Below are 18749 nucleotides of genomic sequence, written 5' to 3'. Positions count from 1 at the left end.
CAATCTTATTTTAACACAAGGCCAATCCTAGGCACGAAGATGAATAATCACTAATCCCGGCATTTTACCATAATGCCAAAGAAGCTCCCGTAGCCCACCGGGATGGGATGTGAACCCAGGGCCTACTAGTTCCAAGTAGTTGACCTATTCAACCAAACTAATCTGTCAATTAGGTCAATTAGGTTAATCTTTCAATAGCTATTTAAGTATTTAAAAAAGACTTACGGATCAATCTGTCTACAATCACTTAGAAATACACAATAACATTAAATGCAAGTGTCAAACAATCAGACTTGTCAGAAGAAAATATAATTTCCATTATTTTAAACTTTATATATTTTTTTTAATTGAAGTAATCTTTAGCTGCTACATGTAGGCCTTTAAATTGATTTGAATATGTTTCTTTTATTTACAATGAAATGCAGCATGAAATATATGACCTAAAATGATTTTAAACATAATAAATGTTATGGTAAATAAAGATGTTCCTTTGCAAAGTTTTGCTGAACATTTACACCTATGATCAAGGGAGTCTGGGAATGTAAGATCTATCACAACCATTGTAAAATAATCCATCAAAATAAAAATTAACAAAACAATGCCAGTTCACCAGAGTTTCCTTAAAAAAGTGTATTTTCAAAGTATACCTTGACCCTGAATGACAAAATGTTGTGATGGATCTAAATCAATCTTAAGTTCTTGAATGAGTCATAAAATTCCATCTGCCTATTTGTTATGATAAATTTCAAATGATATAATACTTTACTCTTACCTCAAGACAGGGATCACTACGTCTTTTTTAACATGGCCAAAACCAAGCATGTTTAGACTGGAATATATTTCAACAAAATCACCCAGTATTTATATATTTTTCCATAGTTATAACAAATTTTTCTTACCACACAACGCTGCCCCAATAATTTTCACATAACATTCCTGGTTTACCATGATAAGAGTTCATATAACAGAGTTGTACACATGGTGCTGAAGCATTTGCTATAATAGGTTTTCCTTCTTTCACGTTTACAATTTGATTGATCATCTCACAGCTTTGAAAACTCTGCCTTTGATTTTGTCATGCTTGCCATGACTGCTTTTGCAAGATCCTCAGTCTGTAGATGGGCTGCGTTCCACGTTGCCTACAGGAAAAAACAAAGAATGCAAAGATTAGACAACACTCTTCAATATTCATGACTATCTTTGGTCTGTAATATTTGTTCATAAGTTTGTAATGACAAAGAATTAATTATGCATGGCACACATCAATTCAATCTCCTCTATTGTGTATTAAGAGACAAGAGTATCATTCTCTACAGATATAATAAATGAGCATACAATTTGCACATACTTCAGGTAATGCACCATTACAACATGCAAACTGAACAGTATGCCTCCATCACGTCTCACATCAATCTCTCTTTATTTTCTCTCAGACTCCAAAATAGTATAGAAGACATTTCAAGTGGTTTAAATACTTGAGTGGAGATGTGATGGCTGTAGGTTTTATTAAAGCAAGGCACACAACTCGTGTCCTTAGTCAAGGTATTGTAACGATCCACCCTCACAATATTATACTTGTAAACTGACTTCCATGCTAGCTGTCATATCTTTTATCTGAAACTTCTGAAAACATGCAGCTTGAATCATCCCATCCTTTCTTTTCTCAATCTTGTCTTATTTCTGTCTTTTCTCCTCTGTCTCCCTCTCTCTCTCTCTATGCTCTCTCTCTCTCTCTCTCTCTCTCTCTCTCTCTCTCTCTCGCTCACTCCGAGATCTTGCATTCAGCCAGCCTATTTCTCATCACTTCCTTCACATTCTTCATTTATAGGTAAACATTATCTTGATTAACTAGTACCGCTGCGAGTTATAGTCTGGATTGTGTGTGTTTCTGTGTATAAATACCTGCTTACAAGCAAAAGTTTCTAGTTTTAAGAAGTCTAGTATGAACTGCTTCACGTATAAACACAACCGGAAGCATACGCGTACGTTGCTTCCGACACACTACTCACTAGATCCAATCTATAAATCGTAGTAATATGCCTAAAAATTCATTATTTATGAAATATGTGATTAAGTTGTATATTTATTCAGATAGACAAGCAAATTATCCCTAATATCATATTATTGTCTTAACAATCTCTTGTCAAAAACGTAAGAGAATTCGAATTTTGTACTTCTTTAGTTTATTAACTAGGATCGGAATTCAGGTTGTGCGGTTTACGCGCATTATGTAAATATGACAGTGAATCCCAAATTCATGCTATGAAATATTTGTTTGTTAAATTTCTGCTCTTATTACAAAGGAGAGCTTGAAATATTTATCTTATGCCTTGTATAAAGTTTCAAATAAACGCATTGTAATGTTTCCATTACTTAAGCAGTGTAACGGTTGGAATAAATAAGCATTTAATATTGAATTAATAAAGATTTTGAACTTTATAAGGACCAGTTGCAATGTGTACGCGCGCATCTAGCTCTGTGCATGATCGCGGCGTTGCTTACAGCACGCGCATAGATTTCCCCCACGTACGCATACAGTGTATATATAAGATAGATTTTTCGGATTCGGGGCGATTCGCAAGAGTCGCGCAACAAATTGGTCCAACGACGACTCGCAAGAGCCGCCCAACAAATTGGTCCAAACTTAAACTTCACATTGAACTTTAAATAACATTTACTAATTCCCTAAACTCTCCTTTATAAACAAACAGGTTAGTTAATTTAAAGTCCATTACCAATTTACAGTGTTATAACAAACAGATTTTATAAACATAAGTATTAACTTGTGTGTATATATATATATATTATATAGAGATTTATTAAATTTGTAACAGTGGCGATAATATTATTGATGTAAAGAAAGAAATGATTAAATGAAGTTTTTTTGTTTTTGTGTTCAAACTAAAATCTTGTCTCAAACAAAATGTGTTCTTCTTTTTGAGTGTCAATTTAGTTATTCCATTTACCTGTATTTCTATAGTCATATATTTTGACTGAAACGAATTAGGATTTTATAAGATACATCGCTTCTATCTCTCTTCCACGAGATATGGCCACATATACCAGGCTCGCTGTGAGGGAAGGTAGGGACGATGCGGTCGACGCCCTCAACGAGGGCGACGGCCGGTACAGTATTTTCATCTGCATTACTTCTCTCCAGCCGGGTATAACTGGTATTTTCGAGTAGTAGGATGTGATTTTGATTTGTGCATATCTGTACAAGGCGACTGGCTGTAATGCTCCCCAGAGGAGTGGTGCACTATATGTGCAGAATAGTAATTAATCCAATGATCAGGAAATATTAATCATATTTAAAATGTTGATATACAGTATTATTTCACATTTTATAAATCTAACTGATATTCTTTACACAATTACAATGAACTGTAATGATTATATTTGTCTAGGTTGTTTGGTGACTGTCCTCTTTAAGGAATATGACAGTGATTTGTGTGAAATCTGAAAGTGATGTCTGTGGATTACTGGATTCTACTCTTGACTTACAATATACTCGAAGCTTTCTGCTACGGTATGATCTCGGCTGTAGTTCAGATTAACTTTAGTGCCCTGCATAGCCACTGGACTCTTACTGGCGATAGTTGCTGCTAGCTCCATAGCACCACCCATCATGGCTTCTTGGTCTGGGTACAGGCGACTACCCAACGCCAAGTTAGACAAAGATACATTTAAAACAAAAAAGGATAGAATAATTAATTTATTACACATTTGTGAACAATAAATGAATACAGATCTCTACAGCAAAATGAAGTTACAAACATGGTTGTAAATGATTTCTTAAACACTGATAATTGGAACTTCTAGAGTACAAAGCATCATTTTGAATCTAAAGAAAAACAATGGATGGTGGTGAAAAAGAAAATTAATGGGCAATTACACCTAATCACTACACATTTGAGTATTAACTGAAACATATTTGACTTCAAAATTTATCAATTTCTGGAAATGCATATTTATCGTAATTGATCGGAAAATAAACAAATTTTTATAAGGCAAACTTTAAATGGCACATGGATAATTTTATTCAGTTTTATCTTATATGAATCCATAAACTTTCTATAATTGTTAAAAAAATAAGTAAAAGGGAGAATAAAAGGGGTCTTAAGGATAAAATAATGAATTGATACAGAGAAACTGATAAAAAAAAATGAAGATAAGATGGTAATATATGAATAAAGAGATCATCTCTCACCTGATCAGACCTAATTCCTTGGCTTCACTTGAATCAAACTTCCTTGCTGTGAAACAGAGCTCTCGAAGCAGACTGTCATTAGATGTCTTCTTTGGTAACCACTGAAGCACTCCTACATCTGCAGCTAGACCAAGTTCTGTTTCCTGTATAAACCACACAACCAGAACTTTTCGTAATTTGAATTATTTTGGTTGCAACTTTTACAAAGTAAATGTTAAATCTACAGTAATGTTATTCAATAAATAATAATTATGTTGTTGTTTGTTTTTGTTATTTTAATAAATTAATTACTTTCTTATGACAAGGGTCAAACCTACCTCCATGTATATGAGGGTATTAAATAACCAGGCATTCATATGAATTAAAATTTTTGCTGCCACTGAAATCATTGAAATAGGAGCAAAATGATGTATCCTCTTCCTGATAATACCTATAGCATTAAAGCAGATATTCATTGATTTCAAAAAGTAACTTTATTTTCATTATTGCACAGTTGACTCTTTGATTCGACAAGGTTATCAAAATTCAATGCTTGGAAACATTCGAAGTAATGATTATTATAAATTACATAACGCTTAAATACAGCCCCGGCATAGCACCTGAAGAGCTCTCCGAACGCTGCCGAGATGTGTGAGATCACAGTATGGACATGATTTGCACAAGCAGACGATGCCCCATGACATCTCACACATTTTCAGTGCCTGTGTTTTCATCTTCTTTTGAGTTCTTTCTCTTACTTCACTACCGTCGGGCTAAATGTGCAATCTATTGCCTCACTCTAAATCCCGCGCATGGTTTTATTTTGATGACAAATGCAGGGATACAAAAATAAAGGAATCTGTCGCTTGTAAACAAAATAAGACACCATTGTATATTCAGCTGCACACACCGCGGTATGTTTGGCGTTTCAAGAGGGAACAAAAGCCGTCCTTAATATCATTCCGGGGGGTTTTCAATTTGAAAGTCTGGTTTCTTTGATTGTTAATTAACCCCTATCCTGTGTATTTACAAGCAAAAGATTTTAGTTATCAGAATCGGGTCATATCCCGTTTTGAATGGTTTGACATGCCATTACATTTATATACACTAAACTCATTATAATTTGACAAACAATAGCTTTGCAATTATGTTCATTCTTTATGGGATGCCGTCTGCTTGGCTAGTATTGGTCCATATAGTGACGTCATTAAAACATTGTTATTTTTCCGGCGAATCTCTCGTGTATCCCAGCTGCTATGGAGGTGGTTGTTTTTATATTTTTTTATAAATCACCTGATATGTAGTTCACCTAAAACGTGTACGATGGCCATCTGTTAGCTTACCAGTTTCTAGTGATACATTAGTTGACATATTTGTGATTTTCTTTGAATTTAACCTTTAACAAAAATAATACTATATTAAATTTCAATTTCATGCTATTACATTTTCTAGCTGACAAAATAATAAAGGGAGAAACTTATTGACATGCAGAGATGCCAACCTCTTAACACAAAAAAACAGACTGAGTATCCTAAAAAATCAGATTTTGGAGAGAAAAATCAGATTTTCACGAAAACTCGACACTACCAATGGCCGGTTGGCTCTGGGCCAGTAAAATTTCAGAGAAATGTGATACTGGTACGTACGGTCAAGTAAAATGTTTGCTCTTTCATTACAATTTTAAAAGAAAATTGTAAAGCAAAGTTTTTATTGGGGTTGCGGGGGTTAACTGGTACATGTTTCCATGTGATTCTGTTGTTTTTATGGGTATTACAAAACATATTCCACTCTTGTTATCGTACTGGTTGGCATCTCTGGACATGTAGTTATTTAATTCTATTTGTTAAAGAACATTTCAAACTAGTGAGGACCTTACGCTGGTCTAACAAACACATTACACCTTTTACTGTATGTCTCCTACTGGAGCTGCTTTATAAAGCTTGCATGATTGAAAAATTAACTATTGAGAATACATGGTACATTTGGAATGAAAATCTTCCATAAGCTACACATGCAAATCAACCCAGATTATTTTTTACTCTCACAGTGCTGTATAATAAAGTGTTAACAATACTGGACAAACAAGTTCACTTTGCAGCATGATAATGCAAACAAAAATAGCTTGAACAAATCAAATATGACCACTTCAGGACAGTGAGAGTGGACTTTGGTTTTGTTTGCATTACTGGAGCAGCAAATAATTAACTAAGCCTCACATCACTCTGAACTAATATCATTTTGGAGATGGGATGATAAATGGAGCTTACTTACCTTAATTTGGAACCAAGCATCTTCAGTACACAACCTAATATCACATCCAGAGATCATACAGAGTCCTCCTCCTAAACAGGCCCCCTGGACGGCTGCTATCACTGGCTTAGGACACTATCAGAACAATGACAAATACTGACCAATTATTATTTCATAACATAAAGAAGCAACTCTTTTTTTTTCAAATGAGACTAAATGTAAACACAACATCTATCAAAGATTATTATCAATAGATTCTTAGGTCTTGCTGCCTGGTTACAAGAATCACAGCATTCTCATACAGTATAGCAGAGAAAATCATACTATACACAAAAGTATCTTGATAATAATGATAGTAACATTATAATAGCACCGAATACTAATGTATCTAATCGCTGTACTATTAGTAGTCCTACATTAGCCTAACAGCCCTGATTAGGCGCTGCATTCAAGGAAATTCTTCCTACCAGGTTTCCATTTACATCACCTGGGTGGGGAGTGGAAAATGCAGGTTTATGTCTTGCCAAGGGACATTATGTCCACAGTGGGACTTGAACTACGAACCATCTGATGCACTACATGTGTAAACACTGTTTAAATGCTCAGTTCACTACATTTCAAAGAATAATGCTAGTTGTTTAGAACACAAGCACAAGCTTTAATAAATATTCAAAAGACAGAAGACTCAAATGAATGAAGATATGGTCTTATATCTTTGTAACAACTTTTTGAAGGGTTAATCATTAAACCATATTTTCATGGGCCAAAAGCTTCTGTCTAATGGACATTTGATCTCTTAGACCTTTAACTGCGCAGGAGCCATTTGACAGTTTTTTCATAAGTTTTTCAAATTCTATTTTATTTTATGACAAGCTAAACTGACCTTCTCAATAACAAAGAAAGACTCTTGATACTCCTTGATCTTGGATCTGAGTTTATAGGCGATACGTGATACATCAAGATCAGTTGATCCCGGAATAGCGCCCTGCATCAATTCAGCATTATCCTGTAGATCAATACCTGCCAAGAAAAAATATAGTTAAATATGGCATCATAATCAATATTATGTTCATAGAAGAGTACACACAAAGTAAGATCAGACCATTGACTTTACTATTCACAAATAAACCAAGAAAAATATCATAAAACCAAGTAATCTAATAAAAACTGAACAATGCTTTCAGTTGGCTGAGTCACATGAATGATTAAAGCTAGTATTGAAACAAATGAAAACACTGTTCATTTCAGGTACTTAAAATAAGACACATAGATGCATTTACACAAAGCAATGCAAGTATAAACTTAATTAATATTTATACTGTAGGAGCAAAATTGCATTCCATGCCACTATAATAAATATATTAATTTACCAAAGACCAATAGATCAAATGAAAGTTTATTCATCTTCACATATGTACAAATAACACAAATACTATCTCATATCAATAAAATAGAATGAAATACTGATTACTTAAGTGAATCAGAAGAAAAAGACAGCAGAAAATAATATACACAGCCATATATTCAATTGGTAAGAGAATGTCAGAGAAAGAAGAAGAAACGAAGAATAACACATAGAATATAAAAAGGGGTAAGAGCAATTACATTAAGATTGTGAGACAGCAGTGGATGTGGTTCATGTTTCCAACTTACCAGCAGAAAATGTCTTGCCTGCCCCAGTTAATAGTACTACTCTGCAGTCTTCGTCAGTTGCAATGGTATTAAAACATTCTACCATCTCTCTAAAAGAATAAAAAATAAAAAATTGTTCTTCTTGTGAAATTGTGGTTTCATTGATGATTGTTATTAATTATGTTGGAAAATTATACTTATAATTATGATTCATAATTCATTTAATACAGGAATAATAAATCTGAATTAATAACATGTTTAATTAAAACTGTTGTTGACTAAGCATGGACTTGCTGAAAAGTAGTCCGTTTTGGGTGAATGTGAGTTTTATCATGGATACATTAATATAAATACATTACAATACATAAATACTGTACAATACAATATATCCTAATTTTTCTAATGTCATTTATGAACCCTCTGCATTTTTTGGTCATGTTTTTTAATTTTACTTTCTTTAAATTGATCTCACCAACAGACAGCAGTGGCGTGAGGAGCAAAAACTGGGGGGGGGGGCAGAGAAGAGAAAAAAAGTGGAACCCCCACCCCACCCCCCCCCCCCCCTTCCCCGGAAAATCATGTCATTTCAGCAACATCTGTAAATCACTGGTATCGAATTAGAAATAAACCATGTTTTCTATTTTTATTTTGGGGGACAGAGACGTACACTGAATACAGTTCCAATGTTGAGTTCAATTGCATGCAGAGGCACTTCATACTGCTGATACTGGAAGTATAAATGAAATGGATAAATAAACAATAGCGCTAATTCAAAGGCAAAAAATCAAATCAATATGAAATAATGCTTACCTCCAAAATGTTTTGTTCATAGCATTACGTTTCTCTGGCCTGTTCACCTCAACCTTGTAGATAAACTCCTGGGGACTTGTCACAGCGAGTGACTCAAAATTATATTTTGAAAGCCCTCCTGAAGACATGCTCCTAGCCAGAGTACTTGCAAGGCCTATGTTGGCTGTTATAACATGGAAAAAGAAGAACTTTAATTTCAGACTGACACACTTCCGAAATAAAGCAGCCAATAAGACATTGTAACCAACATTGCATTGATAATATTACAGAGTGTACATGCCTTAATAGAATTGAACAGAATACATGAATCCTTGTCCTATGACAGTAATCATATAACTTTACAAAATACATTTCAAAAATCTAAATCAATATAATTCTCTATCACCTACACCCCCCCTAATCATCCCCTTCTAATAATTATACAATGGTCCTATATGGCCTAATCAGATCACATTTGCATTACCGTTTTTATTATGAAATGTATTTAACGATAAGTAGCCTTGAATTTCAACCTCATGGCTAAGACTAGAGTACACTGATAATTGATAATATCAAAAAATGGGGTGAATAAAACTACTGGTAAAAAAAAAAAATATGAGGACAAAAAACATTTTGTGAATTACCGATTGTTTATGAATTGGTCTCTTATAGGCACTATGAATATGACTGACAAAGTAAGCGGACAAAATATGCAGTTCCTCGGGTAGACAAAAGAACATCCCTTCACTGCTATTATGTAAAAAGGTTAATTCTCAAGTGACACCTGTTCTACACATTTTTACATAATAGCAGTGAAGGGATGTTCCTTTGTCTACCTGAGGAACTGTATATTTTGTCCGCTTTCTTTGTCAGTCATATTCATAGTGAGGCTCACTATTCTATTTTTGTTAATTTGTTAACAAACTTATCTAGGATAACCTTTAAATTAATGAACATGATGCATGTCATCAAATAATCAGTGTATAAATCACAAGTATTCAAGCAATTGTATTATTTTACCCAAAGTATTGAGGCTTCATTCTAATGTCACAAAATTACATGATCTTGTTAAAATGTTTTATCTGCATTTCTTTACTAAGGAAAATCATCAACAGAATCAATCAGAACAATATGTAATGAAACTATGAAAGGGGTGAAAAAAAGAAATCAAGTCATTCTGTAAGAAAACACAATTTCATAATGAAATTCAGTTTAGGATAAATTCCTTTCGTCACATGCAACTTGTAAGCACTTCCGAAGAATTAACAACTACTGAATAGCCCAGAGAAGTCAATTGATACTCTCTTACGAGACACACATGGCATAAGTTGCCTTCCTTTTTTCATGTCCTCCAGCTATCTTTCTACACCATCACATTCACTTAACAGGGAGTTATCCTTTTTTATATTTCAAAATTTCATGAAAATATGCCAATTATTTTGCATCTCTTATTCCCTGGTTCTATTTTCATTTTTTAAAATATTCCTAATTCATTTAAATAATTGCAGTTTTCCTTTAACAAAATTTTAACCACATGGAATTGCGACTACGGCAATGTCTTGGCGCCTCTCACCAAATTATCGATACCACAAGGTCTAGACAGTCTAGCTAGTACTATAGAAGAAGTAGTAAACTCTTCATAAAATGTTTAAGGAAGATCAGAGACATCTCCGTAGTTGGCGGTTAAAGTTTTGACTGTCTCGTCGTTGATTTCGAGAAACGGGCCCCTGGATCCATCACCATGTCTCGGATACCATTATGACTTTTATGTCATAAAATATGCCAGAAATCCCCCCTCCCAAGGCCAAGGTTGATCTCTTTTTTTTGTATCAGTTCTTGCCCCTCACCCCCCCCCCCCCAAAAAAAACACAAAAAAACAACAACAACAACATCATTTACAAATTAACAATTCTACCTGGCTTCATCATGTCATTTCTAGTCTAGGGCTACTAATAATTTAATCTGCTTCTCCTCTCGTGAAATAAGCCACTAGTTGTACACTTGTGTGAGCGTGTAAACTCTGTGGGGAAGTGGACCCCCCCCCCCCCCCCCCCCCCCCCCCATCCCGCAACACTCTCAGGCATTTGATTTACACGCAACACGATCACGAAAGCGACATAACACGGGGCTCTCAGTGCATGTACGTCACCCCGAAACTCTAGGCATGCGACAATGGTGGGACACCGTTATTCGCTTGGTATATTCATCTGAGAGAGGAATGAGGCCGAGATGCACGCAGTATCACTGCTAACAACTTATTAAAGGCCTTGGTTCAACGTGTCTACCTTCCGAATAATGGTGAATTATATACTTACTCAAATTACCTTTCCTGGATGCTGACAGAATGACTTTTGCAAGGCGATTCATGATTATTTTGTAACAAAGTCGGGAACGATATACGACGATACTACAAGCGATATCGATAATTTTGCTGTTTGACGTGTCGAAACTGGCTCTCCACTTCTAGAAGTTCTTCTTTTTACCCGAAGAATTAGGTAAAAGCGAGCTCAAATATATATTTTTATTTATATTAGTATCACAATTTCTGTTCATGAGGACCTTATTTTCTTTTTAAGTACCAAATCTTCTCAGATTCAGGATTTAGCTTGACATGGGATTTGCTAAATATTTGCAACAGTCCCACAAGTTTACATTGATGCTGTAGGCCCAGACCTAGATCTATACAAAAATAATGTTTTAAATTGTATTTCTTTTCAGGCTTTAATCAAATATATTGGACCATGTGTATGTATGTGATTTATTGGGATAACCTGGTAGAGCAGAATACTAGTAGTCTCTATTTTTCTGCAAGACTAGAGAAAGACTTTGCAGTGAAGCCAAGGAGGAAGAAGAGAAAAGAGATGAAAATGAAGAAGAGGAGGAGGAAGAAGAAGAAGGAAAGGAGGAGGAGGAGGAGGAAGAGGAGGAGGAGGAAGAAGATGGAAATATGTAGAAGGCTTGTACAGGTTCTAAAATATAGCTAGTGCTCGTACTTGACTACGTGATATCCGCCATCTTGGGCGGTCCTCTTTTGGTTTTAACGCGAGCCTTTCTTTTCAATAATGACATGTTGGAATTCTTTAAGTTTTGTTACTATTAACAAAGCTGTATGCCATATATTTATTTGACTCCTTAAATGATATCAATAAGGTATGCAAAATTTGCTTGGTTGTATCAAGAAAGTTTTTGTCAATCATCATCTCATACCCACAGAATACAAAGAAAATAGATTTGTGAACCTGACTGGAAATATTATTCTGACAGATTTATGTAATAATGTGTTTGTAAGTTTGTAATGAGTTTGCTGTATGTGTGAACCGTTTTTCTGGTTATGGGACTTGTGTAACAGGTAATAATAATCTATGACTCCTGGGGGGGTGTTTCACAAAGATCCTAAGTTGAACTTGTCTCTAAGTTGGACTTAACAATTATGGAAAGCCATTAGCATCCTTGAAAATATTTTGTAGAAGTTATTTTAAAAGGCATAAATGTTGATTCAAATCATTCATATTTTCTATTACATGTATCATAGGAGATTTCATGTTCTTGATGTGGAATTGATGAAAAGTCTAAAATACTTGAATTTTTGCTTTTGAATATATTTCATAATAAGGCTACAAATGGCTCTCCATAATATTTAAGTCCAACTTAGAGTTAAGTTCGACTTAGAATCTTTGTGAAACACCCCCCTGGTAGTAAATACTCATACTGTATACACCGAATAAATGTCATACTTTATTGTGCGTTGAAGAACGACATGCGTGTGTTTGTTTATTTGGAATGGGGAGCTTGTGCTCTAAAGTTTAAGGTATCCACTATCCTTCTGGAGGAAAACATGGTAGTGTTCCATATATTTGTACAAGCAACACTGTACATTGGAATAGACCTGAATAAGGGGCTATGGAGAATTTTTTTAAAGTGGGAGGGGTTGGGACAGTACTGCTGTAGTATGGAAGGTTTTTTTTCTCACTCTCTCTCTTTCCTCTCTCAACATGTCAATTTCCTTATCCCTAGCTCTGCTATTTCCCTATTTCTCCTACTTCTCTCTCCACTCTTTTTTTCAAATTCTTATTTTCCTTTTTTTGTCTTCTTCTCTGTCTCTCCCTTTTTTTCCTCTCCTTAGTTTTTCTTTCTCTAAGGGTGAATTTAATCTATTTCAAAATCCATTTTGTTTCACACCACTTGATTCCTGCAATTCTCGGTTTCATGTTGTTATTGCTATCGTGATTCACATATTTTGATATCTGTTTAATCGTTTTATTGTGCATTGTGAGGGCACTGAGGGGGTATCAGTGTTCTAGATTTGTTTTTCAGTTCAGTGGTTTTTGCATGTACCTGGGACATGGTAAGGTATGTTTTTTACGACCAAATTTGTGTAGATGGAGTTTACACAAAGATTCAAAAGAATTTGCTACCGAAAAGTTAAACCATAATGCACACTCACAAAAGTCAGGTCTGATGAAACATTCATTACACTATGTTCAACCATAATCATTAAGAAAAAGTAGTAACCTCTCGTAAGGTGTATCAGTTTTAATTCAGGCAAATGAAATTTTGACTTATTATAATATCTATCTCATTTGTCCACAGAAAATTGAGGGAAGATGACTGTTTTCAGACAACCCACAAACAAGCCAAGTCGTGGCACTGCCACCCTCATAATTAGCATTGTCCTATGCCTGGCCAACGCTCATGTAGCAAATGCTGAAGAAGCCGACAAGGATTCTTCAGATGGCTGGATGGACTACTGGTTTATCCGCTTGGGGCTGAATGTCCTTGGTTACCTGTCAGTGATTGTTCCTGCATGGTTGGTGATTAGCTACATCAGACGCTCTGGATACCTAGAGAAGGGAGGTGAGGATCCCGAAGGTACAGGGAATAAAGTTGGGTTAAGCACATATACAATGTATTGCACCAGCACTAGAGAGAGAAGTGGTGAGGAATTCACAGGTACAGGGAATAGAGTTGGGTTTAAGTACTGGTACATATACAAATTTATAGTACCAGCACTATGAGAGAGAGGAGGTGGTGAGAACTTCTCAGGTACAGGGAATAGATTTGGGTCTTAATTACATTGAAAATGCTATTGCTGGCACTGCCAGCACTTTATATAAACTTTATGATAACTGAATTATATCCCAGTTCATGCATCCTACTTTTGCATGAATTGATATACTTAAAGGGCAAAAAAAAACTTACCGGTACTTCCAATAGAAGCAGAAAGTCAGACAAACCAATCAAAAAATGTTTGAGCAAAATTTGATAACTAATAAGAAAGTTATGAATTTTTGATGACATGAAAAACTTTGAAAATCACAAGACAAATTGGCAACTCACTCATGAGTCTATGACGTCATTTCCTCACTATCCACTAATTGTTTTCTTTATATTGATAATACAAATTACCAATTTTCTTTCTAAAATCTTATTTCCTCACACCAGCATCCAAGTTATATTGATAGTAATATGTTTTTGTGTGGACGCACTAATATAGAGTAATTTATTTCATTCAAATCATGACAAATGTGAATTTTGATAAAATATTTATATAAGAATCAATAATTATGAATTTTGAATGACGTCACAAACTGATAACCAAATTCACAATTTGTGTAGCGATTTTCTAAGTTCCGTAGTTTTTCATACTTAAAAAAAAATCATAACTTCCTTATTAGTTATCCGATTTTACTCAATTTGTTTTGCTCCATTTCTCTAGTTTTTCTACATGAATTAAAGGTTAATTATTTTCGGACTGGACTTAGCCTTTAAATCATGTCTCGTGTAATCTTCAAATAATCAATATTTTTTTAATTGTTGGTAAATTTTATTTTAAGTTCTCTATAATTTTGTAGAATTAATGGGGAAGAAGTATTGCCATGGGCCTGTTGACGAGTCCCTTTTTCCTTTATGCACATTGTCCATTACTCCATTCAATTGTGCCACTTTTTCAACCTTTATTATGATTATCTCAAATACGTTTGTACAGGTCATGGCTGTTGGTATCAGACTGTCAAATCATGTGTAGCTGGGTTGGATGAAATCAAGTCAAGCCTTGAGGAAGGAGGTAGCAAAGGTGTGGTGACAGAAACACCAAAGGTAATTACAACACAACTAATCTATTGTGCTTTTGTATGATTTCATTTATTTAGTACTTTAAGTTTCCATTTCAGTTCATTAATATATTCAGATTACCGTAATCACATTGTAGTCATTATGCAAGTTTTTTTTCCTGTTTGATACGTCATTAGTAGGTGTTGATTTTTGTGTGAAGGCGACAGCAAAATTTCAGGCTTTTGAAATGTAGCTATGCTGAAAACCATGACATATACACAAATATCAATACTACTTTAAATTGGTAAGGGATTGCCAACTTTAGAATCAAGTTATATTGACTAATATAGGTGATTAGGTGATACATGTATATGGATCATTACATGTTTTTTTGTATTTTTTTAAATTGTTATTTTAATTAATTAATTAATGAGTAGGAGCTTAATCAGTATATTAAAAGCAAGAGTGCTTCTTTCATATATTGCCCTTCTGTATGAAAATTAAATTTTTCTTTTTTATTTGGATAATGATGTTTAGTACTTTAAAATATTTGTACATTTAATTTTACTTTCAGATGAACCGTGGCTTGGTGTTGCTGTTTTGTGTGGCTGGCTTGCAAGGGTCCTACCTAGCTTGGGGAGTCCTTCAAGAACGTATCATGGCACATGAGTATGGCAAAGATGCAAAAAATCCTGGAGAGAAATTCAGCAACTCCCAATTTTTGGTTTTCATGAACCGTGTTCTTGCTTTCATAGCTGCTCTGTGTGTCATGAACTTTACTGCTCAACCACGCCATACTGCACCTCTGTACAAGTATTCCTACTGCTCCTTGTCCAATATCATGAGTAGCTGGTGTCAGTACGAGGCTCTCAAGTTTGTGACCTTCCCCACTCAAGTCCTGGCCAAAGCTTCCAAGATCATTCCTGTCATGCTCATGGGCAAAGTTATATCAGGGAAAACATATGAGTACTATGAGTACATCACTGCTGTGATGATCTCTGTCGGTGTGGCACTGTTCTTGTTGTCACAGGGAGGAGATCACAAGGGGTCAACCGTGACAACAATATCAGGGGTCATGATCCTGGTTGGTTATATGGCCTTTGATAGTTTCACCTCTAACTGGCAAGCAGACCTGTATAAGACTTACAAAATGTCCAGTATTCAGATGATGTTTGGTGTCAACCTCTTCTCCTGCCTTTTCACAAGTTGGTCTCTTATAGAACAAGGTGGGTTTTTCGAGGGAATCGGCTTCATGCTCAAATACAACACCTTCATGTTTCATGTGGGACTACTGTCGCTGTTTTCAGCCACAGGACAGCTCTTCATTTTCTATACCATCTCCCAGTTTGGTGCGGTCACCTTCACCATCATCATGACCACGTCAGGCCCTGGCTATCCTCCTATCCTGCATCATCTACGGCCATCCCCTCAATATCCAGGGCATCATGGGCATTCTAGTGGTATTCGTGGCTCTCTTCCTCAGGGTGTATGCAAGACAGCGTAAGTCAGGGCAAAAGGCCAAACCTGCACCTGCTCAAGAATCATCCATTGGTCCAAATAAGACATGACTAGGCAGCCGTACTCGTGATTTGTAAGTTGTGCTGTGATGTAGTGCTAACCTTGTGCCATGTTCAGATGATAGCTCTCCTCTTGAGAGAAACTGACACTCTAGAGTAAACATGTGAGTAATACACCTGTACAATGTTGATGCACATGGTAGTAAATTTCTATACATGTGTACTCAGAAATATTTACTTTTAAGGTATCATGATTGGAACCATTACTATCAAAGTAAGCCTCTGAATATTATTTATTAGTAACCAGTTCAGCAACTTTCAAGTACATGCTAGCATAACTTTATAATTTTGTTTGGTTCATCAGTGCTTTCTTCTCCATTTACTCAGTTGAATATTTGCAAGCTTACTCTGAAGGTTAGTTTTTTTCAAAGCTAAAGTGATCATCTAGACATGGCTCCAATGACCTTTGTAAATAACTAATTGTATATTTGGACGTTATGAGTGTTTCAAATTGAAAGTCTTGACATTCAAAAATTGTCTTTCTGCTTAATGTTATAACTGTGAATGTTGAAGTGTATGCACATTTCAAGCTAATAAGAATGAACCTGAATTGTACAAAAGAAAAAAAATTATTTTCAGCTAGAGATCTAATGTAATGGAGGTACCAAAGTTTGGCAATATATCGCTAGATGATAACATTTAAAAAAAAAAATTACTTTGTGAATATAATATGTATATTTCCTGCTGTACACTGTACAAGTATATACGTATGGTATCTGCTTTGCTGCCAACCATTCATATTTTGAAGGAATTCTATAATTCTCTCTTTTACTGAAAACTTCTGTGTAAAAGCATCTAAAGTAGATTAATAATAATTGTGATTTGTATAGCGCATAATAATCATTGAAGACAATCCTCTATGCGCTCCAAATTGCATTCCTAATTTTGCCTCGAGAGATTCTTATTTGTTTCTATGAAAGGTTCATATGTATTTGAATGAGAAGAGTTGGCTTAAGCTGGTTGGATACCACAACATCCACTACATTTGATTTCTCCATAAAGTGCAATTTCTGTTGATTTTATTCCAAGTTGAGTACTGGCTGAGTAAAATGTAGTTGCACCTAAAAATACTGGCCTTTTTACATTCAACCATTTTATTTGGCTTCTCTGGGACCTTCTTAACTGGGGGGGGGGGGGGGGGGGGCAGGTATGCTCTGGTGTCTTTACTCCTAAGTCCTAACCCTAGTCCTGGAAAGTTAGGTTAGTCAGATATGTTTTTTGTTATTTTAATAGCCATTATGTGCATCAATATTAATTTGATGATGGTACAAACATTTTGTTTATGTACCGGACTACCGGTATATTTTTGGTAACAGCAGTAGTTCTCAGTTAATTCTGAATCTACATAACTGTTCTCAGTCTGAACAGTAATGGGCGTTGAAATCAGGTTGATTACTCTCAGCAGTGATATTAATTTTGATTATTTGTAGTTTCTGATTTGCTTTACTCTTTAACAAGACTAGTTTTTCACAATTGAATACTGTAATTTAGTTAACATTCTTTAAAAAGTTATTTTATCTGTGTGCTTAAGGATTGAGCAAAGTATATATGCTTGTAAGAAAGCTCTTTAAGATATTATTTATGTGTATATTAGTTCTTAGATATAATTGTGAATTGTGACAGAGTGCTGCTCAATTTGAAATGCTTCAAGAGGCTATATCTAAATGAATTGGAACTAAATATCGCAAGCTTGAATTTGAAGAAGACTCACCAAATAGTTACTCTTCAACAATCAGGATATTTGTGGATTCTTCAGATATTTATATTTGTCTGTGTGTGGTGTGTATACTGATTGAGTTTTCTTTGGCAATTTTTAATAATAAGTTGCTATTTTACTTGATTAGCTTTGATTAATTTATTCATAGGTTTTTAAGTGTGCTTAAGATAAATTACCAATAAGGGTGTATAAATCTTTGGTGATAGGTTAAATGAACTGAATTGTTTGCATCAGATTGTATTAAATTGATGCACTTGCATGAAACTGCAAGACTATTATTATTGGGCAATGCCATACAATGTGCCTTGTACAACAATTTCATTTTCCCAAATAGTTCATCCAAAAATGAAGAATATCTTGATAGACCATTGCATAATGGGGCTTTGCACTGCTTTATGGTATCACTACCACGAGTCGTAGGTGTATCAATACATTTTTCGTTCATGGGTGAAATGTATGAATAAATGTCATATGTTGTATGGGACACATTGCACATATTGCCTTATTATGCCTCTCATAATTTGTGCTGAATATTTTGACTTGC

General features: G+C 34.9%; 2 protein-coding genes across 3 annotated transcripts; one reads left to right on the top strand and one right to left on the bottom strand.

The window, feature by feature from the left end:
* Window positions 1-625: 625 nt before the first annotated feature.
* LOC115918238 (delta(3,5)-Delta(2,4)-dienoyl-CoA isomerase, mitochondrial-like) lies at window positions 626-11337 on the bottom strand. 2 transcript variants are annotated; one of them, XM_030998652.1, is made up of 8 exons: window positions 11185-11337; window positions 8882-9044; window positions 8093-8181; window positions 7323-7459; window positions 6461-6574; window positions 4211-4353; window positions 3505-3655; window positions 626-1139 (listed from the first exon to the last, which is right to left on the bottom strand). In XM_030998652.1, exons 1-8 carry the CDS (start codon window positions 11225-11227, stop codon window positions 1044-1046), a joined length of 936 nt encoding a protein of 311 aa, XP_030854512.1. In that variant the 5' UTR covers window positions 11228-11337; the 3' UTR covers window positions 626-1043. The 2 variants fall into 2 exon arrangements, with proteins under 2 accessions (XP_030854512.1, XP_030854511.1); XM_030998651.1 differs by having other exon boundaries at window positions 11176-11335.
* On the top strand, window positions 10971-17048 carry LOC115929528 (adenosine 3'-phospho 5'-phosphosulfate transporter 1-like). Its single transcript, XM_030998650.1, is given in 5 exon segments — window positions 10971-11158; window positions 13451-13729; window positions 14847-14956; window positions 15486-16288; window positions 16290-17048. Coding segments are annotated over 4 exon segments (1368 nt in total). The 5' UTR covers window positions 10971-11158; window positions 13451-13464; the 3' UTR covers window positions 16480-17048.
* The last annotated feature ends 1701 nt before the right edge of the window (window positions 17049-18749 follow it).

The sequence above is a fragment of the Strongylocentrotus purpuratus genome, unplaced genomic scaffold (genome assembly GCF_000002235.5).
Source record: "Strongylocentrotus purpuratus isolate Spur 01 unplaced genomic scaffold, Spur_5.0 spur5_scaffold_5, whole genome shotgun sequence".
NCBI classification, from domain to species: Eukaryota; Metazoa; Echinodermata; class Echinoidea; order Camarodonta; family Strongylocentrotidae; genus Strongylocentrotus; species Strongylocentrotus purpuratus.
The sequence above is the reverse complement of the archived record's forward strand: the minus strand, read 5'-3'. Positions and strand labels throughout refer to the sequence as shown.